This window comes from Gymnogyps californianus, chromosome 1 (genome assembly GCF_018139145.2).
Source record: "Gymnogyps californianus isolate 813 chromosome 1, ASM1813914v2, whole genome shotgun sequence".
Lineage (NCBI taxonomy): Eukaryota > Metazoa > Chordata > Aves > Accipitriformes > Cathartidae > Gymnogyps > Gymnogyps californianus.
In genome coordinates this window covers 207,634,028-207,649,952 of record NC_059471.1, presented here as the reverse complement: position 1 = coordinate 207,649,952, position 15,925 = coordinate 207,634,028, and the positions used below count along the sequence as shown (strand labels likewise).

General features: G+C 37.3%; 1 protein-coding gene across 1 annotated transcript in view; it reads left to right on the top strand.

Annotated features, from left to right (window-relative positions):
* HGF (hepatocyte growth factor) overlaps positions 1 to 15,925 on the top strand; it is a 78,364-nt gene that overhangs the window by 47,570 nt on the left and 14,869 nt on the right. Inside the window, exons 7-9 of the mRNA XM_050905743.1 lie at positions 2,926 to 3,044; positions 12,833 to 13,007; positions 14,989 to 15,116. Coding sequence (XP_050761700.1) covers positions 2,926 to 3,044; positions 12,833 to 13,007; positions 14,989 to 15,116 — 422 coding nt within the window. The remainder of the gene's footprint in view (positions 1 to 2,925; positions 3,045 to 12,832; positions 13,008 to 14,988; positions 15,117 to 15,925) is intronic.

The following is a 15,925-nucleotide window of genomic DNA, read 5'->3' as shown; positions in this document are numbered from 1 at the left end:
AAACTTATTTTCATTTATGGATTCATCAGTTGCAATGATAAAGAAAGAGAGGTAAAACTAGTAATCTTTTCAAATGCTCCAGTCTACCTGCTGTTAGACAATGCTTTCAGCTCAGGGTGAATACATCTCACTTTTCCTTTTTGTCACCTCAATGAATTGTTCCACATTTATTCCCTTCAGAGGTCAGTTACTGAAGAGAATTGATAATACCTGTTTACTTAGATGTGATTGAAGCTCACAGTAGGAATCTTCCCAAACAGCTCCTGCATGACCTGGTTTTAGCTATTAGTGGATGCAGAATTGTATTCTGAAGCTCCAGTTCTCTCCTGTATTCCTCATGGGCAGGATTGTGCCTCAGTATGGAAAGAAGACCGTTGAGAATTATGACTTAGATAGGCATAGAGCAGCATAGAGAAGCAACAATTTTCTCCTCTTCTGCTCATATTTTCTGCTCAAAATCAAATATGCTGTGAAAATAGGTACTTATTGCATGGAGGAAAGTAGGGTTGAAGTGTAGTATAAGAGTTGAATAACTGCAGGTATCCTTTTATTAAAATACTCTGGTTTATATCTCTTGTATGAAAATTTACTTTACACAAAATCAAGTTTCCAGCCCTGCATGTCTTTTAAAACAAAAAGAAGGGGAAAAGAAATATTGGTGAAGAGCTTTAGACACTAAGTTTCCATTTAGTTCCAGCAGAGCTAGAGATCAGCATCTGTCTCTTTAAAGAGAATAAATGTTATCTCTTGATTTCACACTCTTCCCCCCCCCCCCCGACACTGAGAAAAAGTCTTGATTTTGACACCAAATGTGTATCTTAATGCTTCATTTCAGTTTCAGCAGTGAAGTACAGCTACTGCAGTTTCAAGGGGAAAAAAAAAAAGAAATATGTAGGGTTCTGAAAGATCTTGGAAACTTCATGCTCTTTGTTGCCTTTAAGCAAGAGGTCTGTGCCCAAGTGTACTGGGGAAGGAGCAGTGTGCAGAGCAAAGAGATGAGCTCTCAGGGAACCCTCCACAGTCTCACTGTTGAATTATGTGGAACAGTTTAAAGCCCTGTTTATCTTATCCCTAATATTTGTGTCTTAAAGGTGTTAGTTGGCCTTTTCTATAGGAACTGAGGAACTGTTGCTTGCTGGATATGAAGGAAGGCAGAAGCATGCCTGAATATTGTGGGAAGAACCAGTGACTGGGAAGACTGTTGTTGCTCTAGAAGAGGGCACATAGATATAGTAGATGGAAAGATACAGTTCATGGACACTACTCCGTCCCACAAAGACACTCAAAGCTTGATCCTGGAAGAACTGTTACACCTCCACTTAAGTTTTAGTTAGTAAATAACAGATTTTTGACATCCTGTGGGAACATATCATATAATATTAGGAAGGACAGAGCATTCAGTGCTGTGAAAGACATTTGCCTTCTAGAAAGTGGATTCTTTACATCCCCAGTTGTTTTGAATGGGTTTTGAGAGCTATGACTGCAGATATCTTGCCATTCCTGGACTCACCTTGGTTCCTGGGTAGTGCCATGGACTCTCCATTGCTACATGACATGGAGCATGTGCTGCCTACATCAAAGCTCATCACTGCACCTGCTGGGTGGCCAAAGCCATCTCATTTTCTGCTATATTATTAGCCCATTAACAGTTTTCTTGTGAAATCCTTGGACACAATTTGTTCCTTTACATTTTGTCTTCTGCCTAGCAGAAAACAGAGTACTACTGCTAGATCTGAAACTACCACATTCCTGGCTGCCCTTGAATTCTCAGTTTTGTGAGGTTTCTCCTTGGTGGATTTGGTGTTGAGGTTTTTTTGTTCGGTTGGTTGGGTTTTTTTAATTCTACTTAAATCCTATCCCTGTCCCTTGTAGAGATGAAGGAACCTGATTTTTCCCAAGGAACGGGAGATCAAATTGCAAATGCATGAGTCAAAATTAGGGTGTTTGTTTGACAGAATAGGCATGCTAGCAAAAACACACTCTTGTAATTCATATTTTCCTCTGCTTGTGTGAAACACATCTGCTTGCAGTTGTAAATGGATTCAGGTTCCCAGGTAGTTAACTTTATTGTTCTCTTACATACTTTTCATGTTTCCCTCAGGGGCAAATCTACTTTTTGTTTCTTTTACAAACATGTTTCAACAAAACTGGAAAACCAAGACAATTTGTATTCACTGGAGAAAAAAAAGTATACATTTATCTCCTTCTCTTTAAGTTTATAGATGTTAATATAGCACATTTATACAAAAAGAACCTCCTTATCTTGAATATCTGCCTGATTGTTCGATGATGGCAGTAGGAACGTGGAAACAATTAAATGGCACAATAGTTTCAAATCTTAATGAGATAAACTGAGACGAAAGTTAATTCCTTATTTTTCTCCTTTTTCCCCCCAATGCTTGAAATGAGGGCATGACCTAGAATGAGCTCTATTACAAAAATGGAACTATCATTAGTAACATAGCTATTCAAAATAGCTTCCAGTTTGAACCCAGGGCTGTTGCACTGAAGAACCTGTTTTCTTAATGAGTCCAGCAAGCCGGGCAGTGTTTATATAATCCACACTTAATTGGGCTGTTTCAAAAAGTGAGTGGCTTTAGAGTCTGGTCATCAGTTGACAGACACAAGAGTAAGAGTTTAGCAATTAGCAGAGTTACCCTATCCGGTATCCTGTGCATTAGCACAGCAGGGAATCCCCTCAGTGGAGGTCTAATTCTGCTGCTCATTTGGAAAGAGATTTTATGTTATTAACTTTCTAATAGTGTTAAAAGAGTATTTGCATCCATCTCACAGGATCAGACCCAAGGTTAATAGGAACTGGTTCTTGTTTGCCTCTGCTGAAGACTGTCGTTTAAGTACCTTGTACAAGCTAGTGCAGTGTTGCCAGGAAGACTTCCCTGACACGTTTCTCGTTGTGGTTTGCAGATATCCTGACAAGGGCTTTGATGATAATTACTGCCGCAATCCTGATGGCAAACTGAGACCATGGTGCTACACTCTTGACCCTAACACCCCCTGGGAGTTCTGTGCAATTAAAATGTGTGGTGAGTTCAAGCGAAATTTATTACTTCCTTTTCCTTTCCAAAATCTGGACACAGATAGTTCAAGCAATGTAAGACCACAGCTACCTCAGTCATTGTACTTCACTGACTTTTAAAACACAGTTTTCAAAGAGGATCTCCTATAAAGACATTATATTTAATCTGGACAGGAAATAAAAGAGTTGCATGTTACTTAGCACTGGAATATATGTATATCTTACGTACAGGAAATTGTATTAAAATGTAGGAAAATCAAGAACTAAAAAAGTGAGGCAACATCATCATGAAGTTCTCATGTACAGTATTAGTTTGGCCATGCTGGGCATCTGCATTACAATGTGGGAGTAGGTGCATGCACACCTTCCTTATTCAGTGCGCTCTCTGTCATTGCTTTGTTTTCCTCCTGCACATTGTGCAGTTCTAGGCCTCGGTTCCTGCACACTATTCAGCCTTGTGCTGAAGACAGAATTATTAATTTCCTCATAGGTTTCTCTGTGATATTCAGCACTCCAGTATCAAAGCACTCCACAGGCAATTAATTTCTTTTCATCCATCAACTGCAAGAGGTGGCTTTTGTTATCCTCACTTTACAGACAGGGAATTGAATTAAAGTAACATTAAGGTATACAAATATTGGATGCCCACTTTGAGATGCTTTAGTTCAGAATTTTTAGAGCATTCTATGGCATGTTCTATCTTCAAAGCCCAGATCCTCCTAACTTTGGTGGTAGCTCTGACAGCTCTGTTCTACTGACAATTAGATGTCTTAAATGAGCAGTACAGCAGGGACAATGAGGAAGGTAAAACTATTGGACCTCCCTTGAAAACTTGGGTGAAGTAATTTTGCTAGACTTTCATGGTAATGCTGGGGCTGAGGCAGACGGTAGAATTAAGTTTTTTTGGACATGCTTTAATCAGGAAACTGAGATTTGCATCCCTGAAATTCCTTGCCTCATTCACAGCTTGTGGGATCTACAGGAGATAGTCTCCTCTCTTATCTCCCATACTTCTCCTTGCCAGATTTGGGGTCCAATTTTTTGTCCTTAGTGAACTGACAATATGTGAAATAATCAATGTACAAGCATGATATTAAAGGCAGTCTTGTAATACCTAGGCAGTTTTTTTTATTCTCTTTACTCAAAATACTTTGTTTATAACATCTTGGAAATAAAGGCAATTTCTGAAAACAAGGCATGACTTTAACTGAATCCATACTGCAGAAGCCTGTCAGCTTCATGTGCCCCAGCCCTGTGGCAGAGCCCCCAGGAATACAGGCAGAAAAGGGAAAACAGTATTTTTGTATTCTCCATGAAGTAGAGGCAAAGGGAAGCTTCTAAAACTGGTCAGCGAAACTTAATGTCATGTTAACTCATGAGAAAGTCAGTTTCTCTTAGATCTGCAGTTTTGGAAACTACAATTTCCTTTGTTGTCCTGCTTTAATTTTGCCTAAAATTAAGCGTTAAAAAAAAAAAAAAATCCTCAAAATCAGACACTCTGCTTTTCATCTAGCTCTAAGTGTCACTTCAGTAGGCTTATGTCACTGTAAAATTCATTTCGCTCTCTTGGGAGGAGGATAGAAGAAGAGAATAGATTCTATTAAAAAGAACAATAAAGCTCACCTGGAACTAGATTTAGTGAGAATTCAAAAAAGGGGGAAAAAAAAAGAAAAATAATAATAAGTATAAAAGAAGTGATTTTTAATGACTGTTTAATTTTCAGGATTCTCTGTATTCTGTTGTTGTTGTTATATAAACAAAAATAAACCATTACTGGAGTGTTTAAAATCCAGATAAAATAGAGACAGTAATGGATCTTACAAAAAGTCTGTTTTCATAATGTAATCCTGTATTTTTCCTATAATGTTAGCGTATAAATGGGGTGGGGGGGGTGGGGGGTGGAGAGAAGAGGGAATGGCTCTGGCATGAACTTTATGTGTGAGCAGTTGCTACCTAAAGGGGGAAGCATGGAATTCTCCATCTTCACTTGGAATTCTTACCAAACCAAATTATGCCGTGTTTTCTGCTTCCACTACCAATAGTTCAGAATTTTCTCTCCTTGCTTGTTCTTGGTTTAGGCCAGTGTAATGTCTTGGAGTGTCACTCACTTCTTATCAATTAGTCAACTGTTTGAAATCCAAAGGCTGAGTAAGAACACTCTTAATGTACTACCTGATGTGGAGTAATTGCTTATTATTCTGCACTATCATATGTCATTGTAAATCCAGTATAAGATACTTAAAATTAGCAAAATTTTTCCACTGTAAAAAAGTGAGGTTAATTTGTTACTTTGGACAATGTCTGTAATCAGGTTCTCCAGAGACAGAAGAAACTTAACAGGACTACTCCTGTTTTTGTGTCAGGCACCCATTAAGTCACACCCATGTTGAAAGTCTTGCCTGTGAACTACAGTACTAATTCATGTAATCGTATCTAGAGTTATTGATAATCTTTGATAATGGGGAAAGTTCAGTCTTTCCCCATTGTGAACACAGTCTTGCTTAGCTCTATAACTCAATTGTCTTTCCAATTTTTTAGTTAATTCATTAAGTTAGGAGTTGTTGTTTTGGATTTTTGGTTTGTATTTTTTGGTTTTTTTGGTTTGAGTTTTTTTTTTTTTTAAACTAAACTGTGCTTCCTACATTTCTCTAATTATTATATAATGTATGAATCATATGTAGCATACTAGATCTGTTCTTTTCCCCGCTAGAAGCGTTTTTATTATGAAAAAAAAATATTCCTAAGTTACAGCTGACTGTTTCACAAATGCAACTTTTATAAACCTTTATCCTTTGGCATTTCCTGAGCTGATGTGTCAGTGTTCTGAGGATTCACATCTGGCTTTGTTGGTCACGTAAGCTTACAGTCCATGTAACTTTCAGTATCTACAGTCTGGCCTCAGCTTTATAAAACAGTTGGGTGGGACATCTCCTGCAAACTACTGTAATGTCACCTTTGTTTACCCAAGTCACATTCAGAGTCCTGAAGAAAAGGTAATCATCAAAATTAAATTTAAAAAAACCCCACAATATCAAGATTTTAATGTTGTGATGGAGGCCTTTTGTCTCATTTCTAGGCCGAAGTTGACTGAATTAACTAGAAATTCTTTCTTTCATCTTCAGTTAGAAAGTATATTAAGATCAGTGGAAATTTCACAAACTGTCTTTTCATTGCAGAAAACTGTAGACCTTTGGAAATTACTGAAGTAATCTATATGAGGAAGAATACAAAAGTAATAATCTTGAAAGTGCTTAATCCAGCAGATATTTTCAAGGGATGTTTAGCACAGGCATATGGCATTGCCCTCTACATAAGGTGCGAAGCTGCTCAGTGCTTTCCTTTATAACCCGGAGAGGGAATTTATTGCTGGTGTTACTGTTGTATCACCAGCTCGGTGACCAGAATACCAGCACAAAATATCGAAGCCCTGTTTTCAGTTTTCTGTCTTTCTTGAGGCACATAGAAAAACTGTTTTCCCACCTCCTAGCAGGGAGCCCAAAACACTAGGCCATTCTGGGTTTCAGTGGCTGCTCCATTTTCTGAAGCTGTGGCTGTGTGCAATCTCAGTACACTAAAAAGAGAACATCATGAGTTATATGTCTTTGTAGCTTTGTGGTTTGGATTCTCACACAGGTTTTTAATTCCTATGCCGAGGATTGTTTATATATTTTACAAGAAATACTCATTAGAAAAAATGCTTTGCAAATCCAAGTCCTTGGACCGTATACAAAAACATAGGTGTCCTCTCTTTGGGGGAGTGACCACAAGGCAGCATGCTGCTTGTGGCTTTTGCTACATGTCATGAGTGCTAGTATGCTCTATAGCCAAAATGCTGACAACAGCTCATATACAAAATTTTCGGCAAAAAAGTCAGTGGAAGGAAGCATTCAGAAAATAAATATGTTTTTAAGACTGAAGAGACAGGAGGGCATTGTAATTTTATTTCCAAGCACAGAAGGCAGCATAAAACTTTGTGGATTGCAGCCAGGGCTGTGAGAAAGAGATGACAGGAGCAATTAGGGATTAGAGATGGCTCAAGCTGCAAAAATTGGATCTGGATTAAGACTTCAGGGACCCCAGGATTGGTTTGAAGTTGCTCACATATGTGTCTGTGGTTTTGGCTTGAGACAATTTTTAGTTAGAAGAGAGGATAAAAGGACAACTATAACAGCAATAAAGAAGTGTAGGATGAAATGAAGAAATGGAAGCAATGACAGCAAATATGAAAAAAGAAAATGACTGTTACTTTGGCATGAATGAGGACATGGACTACAGGGAAGACAGGAGTGGGGAGCTAATACTGTTTTAAAAAAAAAGAAAAAAGGATAGCTGCACTTCTGTGGATGAGTTATAGGACTATGAGAGAGGTGCTGAGGCTCAGAAATGAAGCTACATATGACAGTCATTCGAGAGCTGTAGAGTTATATGGAATTATTATGGTAAGGACAGTGTTTGGTTGTTGCCTACCTCATTTCCAGCCAATCCAGTTGATTTTACCATGGATTTAGCCTTTGCTGTCAGTACTCATAGGCAATAGGCAGGGGTGACTGGAGCCCGAAAAGCCCTGAGAGAATTCAATAAGGGTCTGGGTTTGATGGGAAAGAGCAAGTAATGAAACAGCAGAATTGAGAATCTGGGCATAAAATGAAGAGTTGCAGTGTGCCAACAACTTTTGGGAAGGCAAAGAATCACCAATATTAGATTATTCATTCTGTAGAAGCAGAGATTTCAACTGCCCATTTGAATGTGAAGTTCTGATTAAAGAGTTATTTGTTGAATCATAGTATGTAAACAAATAAAAGTGCCACTCAGTTTAAGCTTAATATTTATGTAAGATAAAGATATTTATAGAAAGGAGACAGTGAAAAGAGACTGATGTTTAGTGGCTGATAAAGTGTTACCTTCCACCTTGCTTCACACAGAGGTATAGTAGAGGTCCAACATTCATTGTGTATGCAATGGCTTAATCTACATTTCCTCAAAAAAAATCCCTCTCAGATCCTTTTCATCATTTCTATGATAGTTTTGAAAGTGAGGTTCGAGAGCTCTGAACCTGCAGAGGTCAAGATTTTTTTTTTTAATGAATTTAAAATAAAAATTGTTTGGATTTAAAGTCTAGCTGTAGATATTGGAACAACCCGGAAAGATATCTCTGTGCTCAAGGACAAATGAACTGTAGGTGTGTAGGTTTTAGGTCACAATGAGTTCTTCAGTACTGTGATTCCTGAGCTTGGGTCTAATTTATTTCTTCACTTTCTCATATGTTTTTACTGAAAAAAACCCAAACCACTAGAAATCAGTGTTGTGGGGTTTTTTTTTTCCCATGTTTCATGTACTGTGAGATAGTACATTGAAGGAAACACATGGAAAGAAAAGAACTGCCACTATCATACTGCCCAGAACTGTAGATTGTATTGCTTGAGGTAGGCATGCCTGGAGGCAGTGTAACTGAGCGTGAGCAGCTTCTCCCCATAACGTCACTCAAGTTTCTTACTGACATTCGCAGAATTGCGTGGATCATGTTTCATGAGGACTTTGCTGTGTCTAGAACATTTTCTTTACTGGGTTAGGCACCTCTTATCTTTTAAAATCTACTTTTAAAAATATTTTGTTACAAATCAGGGTACATTTTCCTTTTGTTGACTGACACACTAGGAAAGACATTGCAACAATACAAGCAAAAGTAGGCATTTTGCTGATGAAGCAATTCAGGACTCTGCTTCTTTTGCAACTATGTCTTTCTCCAAAAATGCATAGATAGTATTACCATGAAAGAACATGAATACTCCAGCAAAATCCCTACCTTCTTTTAAGTCAGTGGGAGTTTCACCATTGACCTAAAATTTGTGCAGGATTTTCTTCTGGGTCATTGGGATTAAAGACAGAAATAGTACGCTAACTGGTTACTTCAGCTGTAGAATGACTCAAAGCCCCTGCTGATTCCCTCATGCTGGCATTACTGTGAGAACCAGAACTGAGAAGACTATCTGTGGCTTTACACATGAATCTCTGGATAGTGTTTCATCTCTTTACTTAAGCATCTATGAATGCATGAGCTGGCCCTTATTAATAAAGTTATGTATTTTGAAATATCAAAATAGGGAGGTTTTATGGAAAAAAGGAAACCTTTGCATTATTGCCCTTTGGCTGGGGACTTCAGAGTGAACATGTGAAGGTGGAAATACTACTAACAGGAAATCCTCAAGTAGCTGTCTGAATTACATGGTTAATTTGAGTCACCCAGAATGCAAAAAAAAATTACAGCAAAGTTCAAAAGTAGCAAAATGCTGTTAGACAATTACCAAATCCTTCTGTTCATAATGAAGTTTCGTACAGGAATAAGAAGTGACATTTAATTAATAAATCATAAATAGTAGTCTTTTATAAGATGATATTTTGTGTGATCTTCCTTAAACAGTACTTTTTATCTCAGTTCAGAACCATAAAAGCTGAACTGGAACAAAAAAAAGGGTACTTTTAATATAAAATTTAAGTACCTGCCTGCATAGTAAGGATTTCTTATTGAATTTAAATTCATCTTCTAACTTAATTCATAATGTCTTTCTCATTGGAACAAGCCCTTGGAGTTGCAGATCTTAATTTATATTTTAGAGGGATTGCTAGGATAAGGATGGGAGTTCAGCCTTACTGATTTTTAGCTTGATCTTGTTTCCACCTTGTAAGAGATCTGGTGGGTGTGGTCTCAGGACTCTTTCACCAGTGCTCTGCACATCTGATGTTCATGCTCGGAGTTATTAAACTTTAGATAATTGTCTATGTGGGTGACAACAGTAATTAGCCTCAAGAACAAGGCCAGTACTGAATGGAGACGACTATTTAAGTTGTAGGCTTGGACAACCTGGGCACTTCTTAAAGTTTGACAACTGCCTTATAGTCTGGAGAGCACCTCTGCAACGCCTGGTGAGGCAGGCACTGCTCCTCAAGCTTTTGCATGGTCCTGTGCACATACAGCCCACCTTTCATTGACATGAACAGGGAGACTGTTCCCATCATGCCTGTTTGTGGAAATCGCCAGCTGAATGAAGGATTTCTCGAGCCTTTTTTGATAATTTTTGAGCTTTCTGTGAGACTCAAGAGCCAGAATAGGAAAGGTTGTTTCTGAGGGCATAAGTCCTCAGAATTTCACAATTAAATTTCAGAAATACTTTGGAGTCTCATTTTTCATGTTTCAAAATCAGACATTTGTAGGAAATGCAGGTGGTATAGCAAGAAGAGTTTGGGGAGGGTTCTGTGCACCTTTTTGAATGTTAGAATTGCTCTATTAATTCAAATAAAAATATTTTAGTGAACCTCTTAATCACTAGAATTCTTATTGAGAGCCGCCACAAAGTAGTAGTAGCAGATAATCCATCACACTTCGCAGATTTTGAAATAATTTCTCTCTTAGCCATTATAATGTAAGTCTTTCCAGTAGTGGTTTGGCTGTGCAAAAATTCATGACAATATGAAAGTTAAGTTTGTCTGGTTCCTTTAAATAGGATATTTTGACACGGACAAATTGTTTTAAAATCTGATCTACAGATAGAGGTCACTGTCCAGACACATAGTGTAAGGTTTAGCGATGAGCTGTATATCTGTAGATGTATAAGAAGGAATGCTCTAAATAATGACTCTATGGCCTTGCTTAAATTAATTGATGCATTAGTTATTTCATTTCAGGTACGTGATATTAAAAAAAAAACACAGACAATGATACATAAACGCCAACCTAATTACTTTTTGCCTAGTATGACTGAGTACAGAGTATATGTACTATACAGTTCATTACAGTTGAAATACTAACTTCTTGTATATAAATAAGGTCTTTGTAATAGCTTGTATTAGGTTGAATTTTTATGCATTATTACTATTATTTAAGAAGACTTTTTGCTAGAGTTATATAGTTATAATTTATTAATTTACTTAGGAAATACTATGCAGCTGGGGTACCATATGTATGCTCAAATTTATCATGGTACATAACTATTTTTTTGCCAAATTATACACCGCAGGTCTTTCATTTTTCATAAAAGCATTGCATATATTTTTTGAAAAGACTAATATGTATTTGAATGTGGCACAGCAATGTTCAGTCTAATCAGCTTAGGAGCTATTTTATAATATAATTCCGATTTCTTTTCGTATATTAATTATGATGGAAAACTGAAAAATGCAGCTATGTATTTCTTAGATGTATGAATTTGTCTTTTTGTTGTGTGACTATTTAAAAAGTGAGTAATAATGATTAAAAACATAGTTACTAGCTGCAAGCCTGTTTGATGAATCCACTAGAAAGAGTGCATTTGTCAGCCTGCAGAAGCCTGCTTGTGATACTTGCAGTGCCATGTCCTTTTGACTTTGGAACGAACTTGGAACTCACAATCCCATTGAAACAGGACAACCTTTGCAGACAAAGTGCCTTGGGAAGGAAAGACAGGAAATTAATTTGACTGTGAAACACTGATGTAAAAACATCAACCAGATGAAGGGAAAAAGGGAAATTTTCTCCAGCATGGAAAAATGTAAAATTCAACTGCACAACTTGATGTTATCATCTGACAGGGAAGTGATCTTTAACGCAGAAGATTAGACAGCAAATCAGCCAAACCCGTCTGTTATGACATTTGGTTTCCTTAAGATCCATATTCTCTGCAAGTTCATAGAACTGGCTCAAGTTACCAGGAATGAACTATATTATGAATAACACACAAATATTGTTCTAATCACTGGACCATTTGAAGAAAACTATTTTTAAAATTTTATTAAAATACTTATTGCTGGCAACTAATACTTTTAAGGTAATTAAGAAAATTACTCTTGTGAACAATAGCCATTACCAACAGATGGGCAGTTACTTACAAAAATATTATGTTGGGAGCTTTTTGGGACATCGTATAAGTGTTGCTCTTACTGTAGTGTATTTAGTTTTGTACTACTTTGTATATATCTGATGCAATATCTGTGCCATTAATTTGCAATTATGAAAATTGCATAAGAAAGAAAAAGAGACTTTCAAGTTATGTGAATAAGTAATTTCAAAAACCACTGTTTTTCTGAATTTAGTTCAAGACAGCCCACACTAGGGTGAATGCAGAGTATATCAACATCTGTAAAAGATCTTGAGTCTGATGAATTTGTTAGTCTTTAAAACATTTGTCTCTCTGTAGAGAATACTGATCTTTGATTTCCAAAAGCTGAGCTTTTTTTTGTTTTGTTTTGTTTCCTCTAACTATATGAGGCATAAAAAAAGAAACTTCAAGGAGGATTTAGCACATTACTTTATAATAGGATTTATCTTCTTTTTTTTTTTTTCAATCTGCATCTTTTTTCCTGTGATTTGATATTCTGGGAATTCTTTGGAGAAAACCAATCGGGTTTTAATCCTGCAAACACGTATTAACATGTTTAACAGTGCGCACATGGGTGGTCACGCAGTTCTGTAAGGCTAAGCAAATGAGAAAATATTTGCTGAACTGGAAAGAGTAACCAAGAATATCTCCTGACCTTCAATGATATAGCATAGGCCAGGTGCCTCACTAAATAAAAGCTCTTAAATGTTGCAGATTCTTTTCCTGCAAGCGGATAAACTAGCATAAGTTCTAACACTATTTTGATTTCATGGATATTGTGAATGTGAAGAGGAGAAAATTATTCTGTAAAAGACATGAGATTTGCAATTTCACCAAGCAACTCTAATTACCATGATTTGAACTGCAATGTAGAGTTCAAACCTGACATCCTGAGCCAGGCTCAGTCTTAAGAAAATGAAACAGCATTTCTTGTCTGGGTCTGCAGATGAAAGCATCGTGAACAGCACGGAGACGACAGCTGAGACGTTAACATGCATTCAGGGACAGGGTGAGGGTTACCGTGGCACAGTCAACACCATATGGAGTGGAATCCAGTGCCAGCGGTGGGACTCCCAGTTTCCTCATCAGCACAACATCACTCCTGAGAACTTCAAGTGCAAGTGAGTAGAAACATGTGGATATTACCGCAGTGGGAAAAAAGCATAGTTTTCAAATGGTTAGAATTCATGCCACCGAAGCAGACCGTAGGATCCCTGTCCCTGCTCTGCGACCTGATGCATTCATTCTACTTACTGATGCTGAAAACATTTGAACATGGGAAAATCAGTTCTTCATATCTCAAAATATTAGTTCTAGATGAACTTGTGTGAAACTGTGGGGCTTTTTATGAACTTTTTCTTCAAGCATGTATTCACCTTGTGAAGTGTTTGGATGTTTTCCAGACTGGGATCTGAATCCCAATAGTGCTGGTACATTACTGTTGTTTTTCTTTCATGGAGGTAAGTACTTGTTTGCAGTTTGGTTACTGACTTTAACTTAATATGTCCAAATGTTACCTAAGTGTAATCTCCTTGGCAATACTTGACGTTTATAATATTTGACAACACTTCTTTTATTTTCCATCTTTTTAATCCTTTTTCTGTCTCATTACTAAATGTACTTGCATGAATAGGACTGCTTTTACCAGAAGGACCACTGGTCATCTAACCTTTCTGTACAGTTCATAAACTCCCAGGATGTGAATAATCTACTTAGTCTAGGCACTTACCTTAGTTATGCTCTTTCAGTCCTTTTTTCACTGAGCATAGAGGAAACCTAGCTGACCAGCATGGACCCAAAGCCCAGTTTGTACTAAATGTCTTTATTGATGGCTAAATATCAGTCTGGGCTTGTGCTGAAATTTAATAGTGTGGATCTTTCAAGGTAAAGAACACACTCCAGTCTGAGTTCGGATTATCTCTCCAACAATAGCTTGTTTGAGCAAAACAGTTAGGTTTGTTGTCTTAATCCCTTCACTACTATTGTTCAGTTTATTGATCAAATACTGTGCATTGTAACACATCTACTGAAAATGTAACAATCTTCATTGTAGTGGAAAATAGGACTGATCTTGAGCCTCCTCTGTCAATCTCAGGACCACCTGGAATTTACCTGGAAGTTAGTGCTTGAGCCTGATCCCACAGGTTTTTCTCAGACAAACCACCACTTAAGCCAATTTGCACTGTACCTATGTAACATCTGCAGGATTAGGCCCTCGTGCAGTTTTAAGAATGTTCCTAGCAGTGTAGAGGGGCTAACAATATCAGGAAAGCTTATTCAGCTAATGCTTGAGAGTGTAGTGGCTATTCAGGTCAATAGCTTGAGTAAAATCAACAGAACTGTTGGTACAACTGTTCTAAACTCACATGAGTAAGAATTACAGTATTAAGCCCATTGTTTCCATAGTCTATTATCAGTAAGTGCTGCAGATGGAAAAATACAGTGAAATATGGAGATGCACAGAACATGGCAACAACTGTCAGGAGATGGGAAAATAAAACTTACATTTAAGAGGTTTGACTATTTCATGCAAGCTGCAAGAGACATTTAAAGGTGTTCCCTTGTGACTAACTTTTACTTTAAAGGTAACAGCTGTATAGAATTTCAACATACATTTTTTTGTATTCCAAGATTCAGTTTCTTAAATGAATTGCTGACAGCCTACAGGACTGTTTCTCTAAACTCAGCAGAACCATTCAAAGTACAGGGAATTTTAAGCACTTCAATAATGTTTGTGTTTAAAAGCACTTGTAATGGATTGCAGGTGTATCCAATGTCAGCTTGCATGCAAATTTTGATGGAGAATCCTGAATAAAAATAAGCTATATTGAAAACATTGTTAATCTTCAAATGAAATCTTATATCCAGTCAAAACATAGGTCCACTGAAAATGAATTCCCATAACAATATTCTTACTACAATTACTATATTTTTCTGGACACTGTATTCTTACTGGCTCCTCACCTCCTTGCACTTGACACTGATCAGTAACATACAGACCTTAAGGAGCCTATATTATTGCTAATTCATAATAAAAAGCAATAGAATGCATCAGTTGTTTTAGGTTATCCCTGCTGTGAGCTAACATATTTATTTTTATAGGGATTTGAGGGAGAACTACTGCCGAAATCCAGATGGATCTGAATCACCCTGGTGTTTTACCACTGACCCAAACATCCGTATTGGTTATTGCTCCCAGATTCCTAAGTGCGATGTATCAAATGAACAAGGTAACAGAAGGAAGGGCGATAACATGATTTTAAGTGAATGCTGTACTGTTCCAAATGGCAGATAGGCAGGCTTGAAAACTGGAGAAGTTGGTCTCAGTACATCTGTATTACACCTGTGTAATTCCGCTTTGGCTCTATTTGCATACTTGGGATTCTTCATGGTGTAAATGAGATTAATTTGTCAGTTCATGTTTTGATTCCAGCAGGGAAAGCTGCAGCAAAGATTCGCTATTGGATCTGATTTTTAGACAAGGTGAATCTGTGTGCCATTTTATAATAGCTGGAGATCTGCTTCACTGTCTTACCTTTCTTGGTTTGAAAGGTCTTTTACCAGAGCTGAGATGATTGCCTTGGTTCACAGTCTTTTTGTAATTGCATATGAGGCCACCAAAAGCAATTTTTTAAATTTATTTTTTCCATATACCCCCTTGTCTAGAAGGAGTTGAGCTGAAAAAAGCCATGTCGGACTTCCCATATAGCTTCTTAGCTTCAAGCTGTTACCTCTGCCTGTAAAGTCCACTCTGAGTGTTCAGGCAAATGTTGTTTTTCCCATGAGGTCTTGGTATTACTCTAAGGAGTATTATTGCATCCTGAGAACTGATGTCAATCATAGCATAAGCTGAGGCTAAGACGGCAGACCTACCACTCTACATCAGGCTGCATTAAGATCTCCATTTTTAAATTTTAGCCACTTTTTCTCTTAAAATTTGAAAGAGTCGCAGTTGCAAGAGTTGTCAGAGAAAGGATTAAACTTTGACTTTCATTCTCTATTTTTTGTAAAGTATCAATTATCAAAAGGTGAAAATACT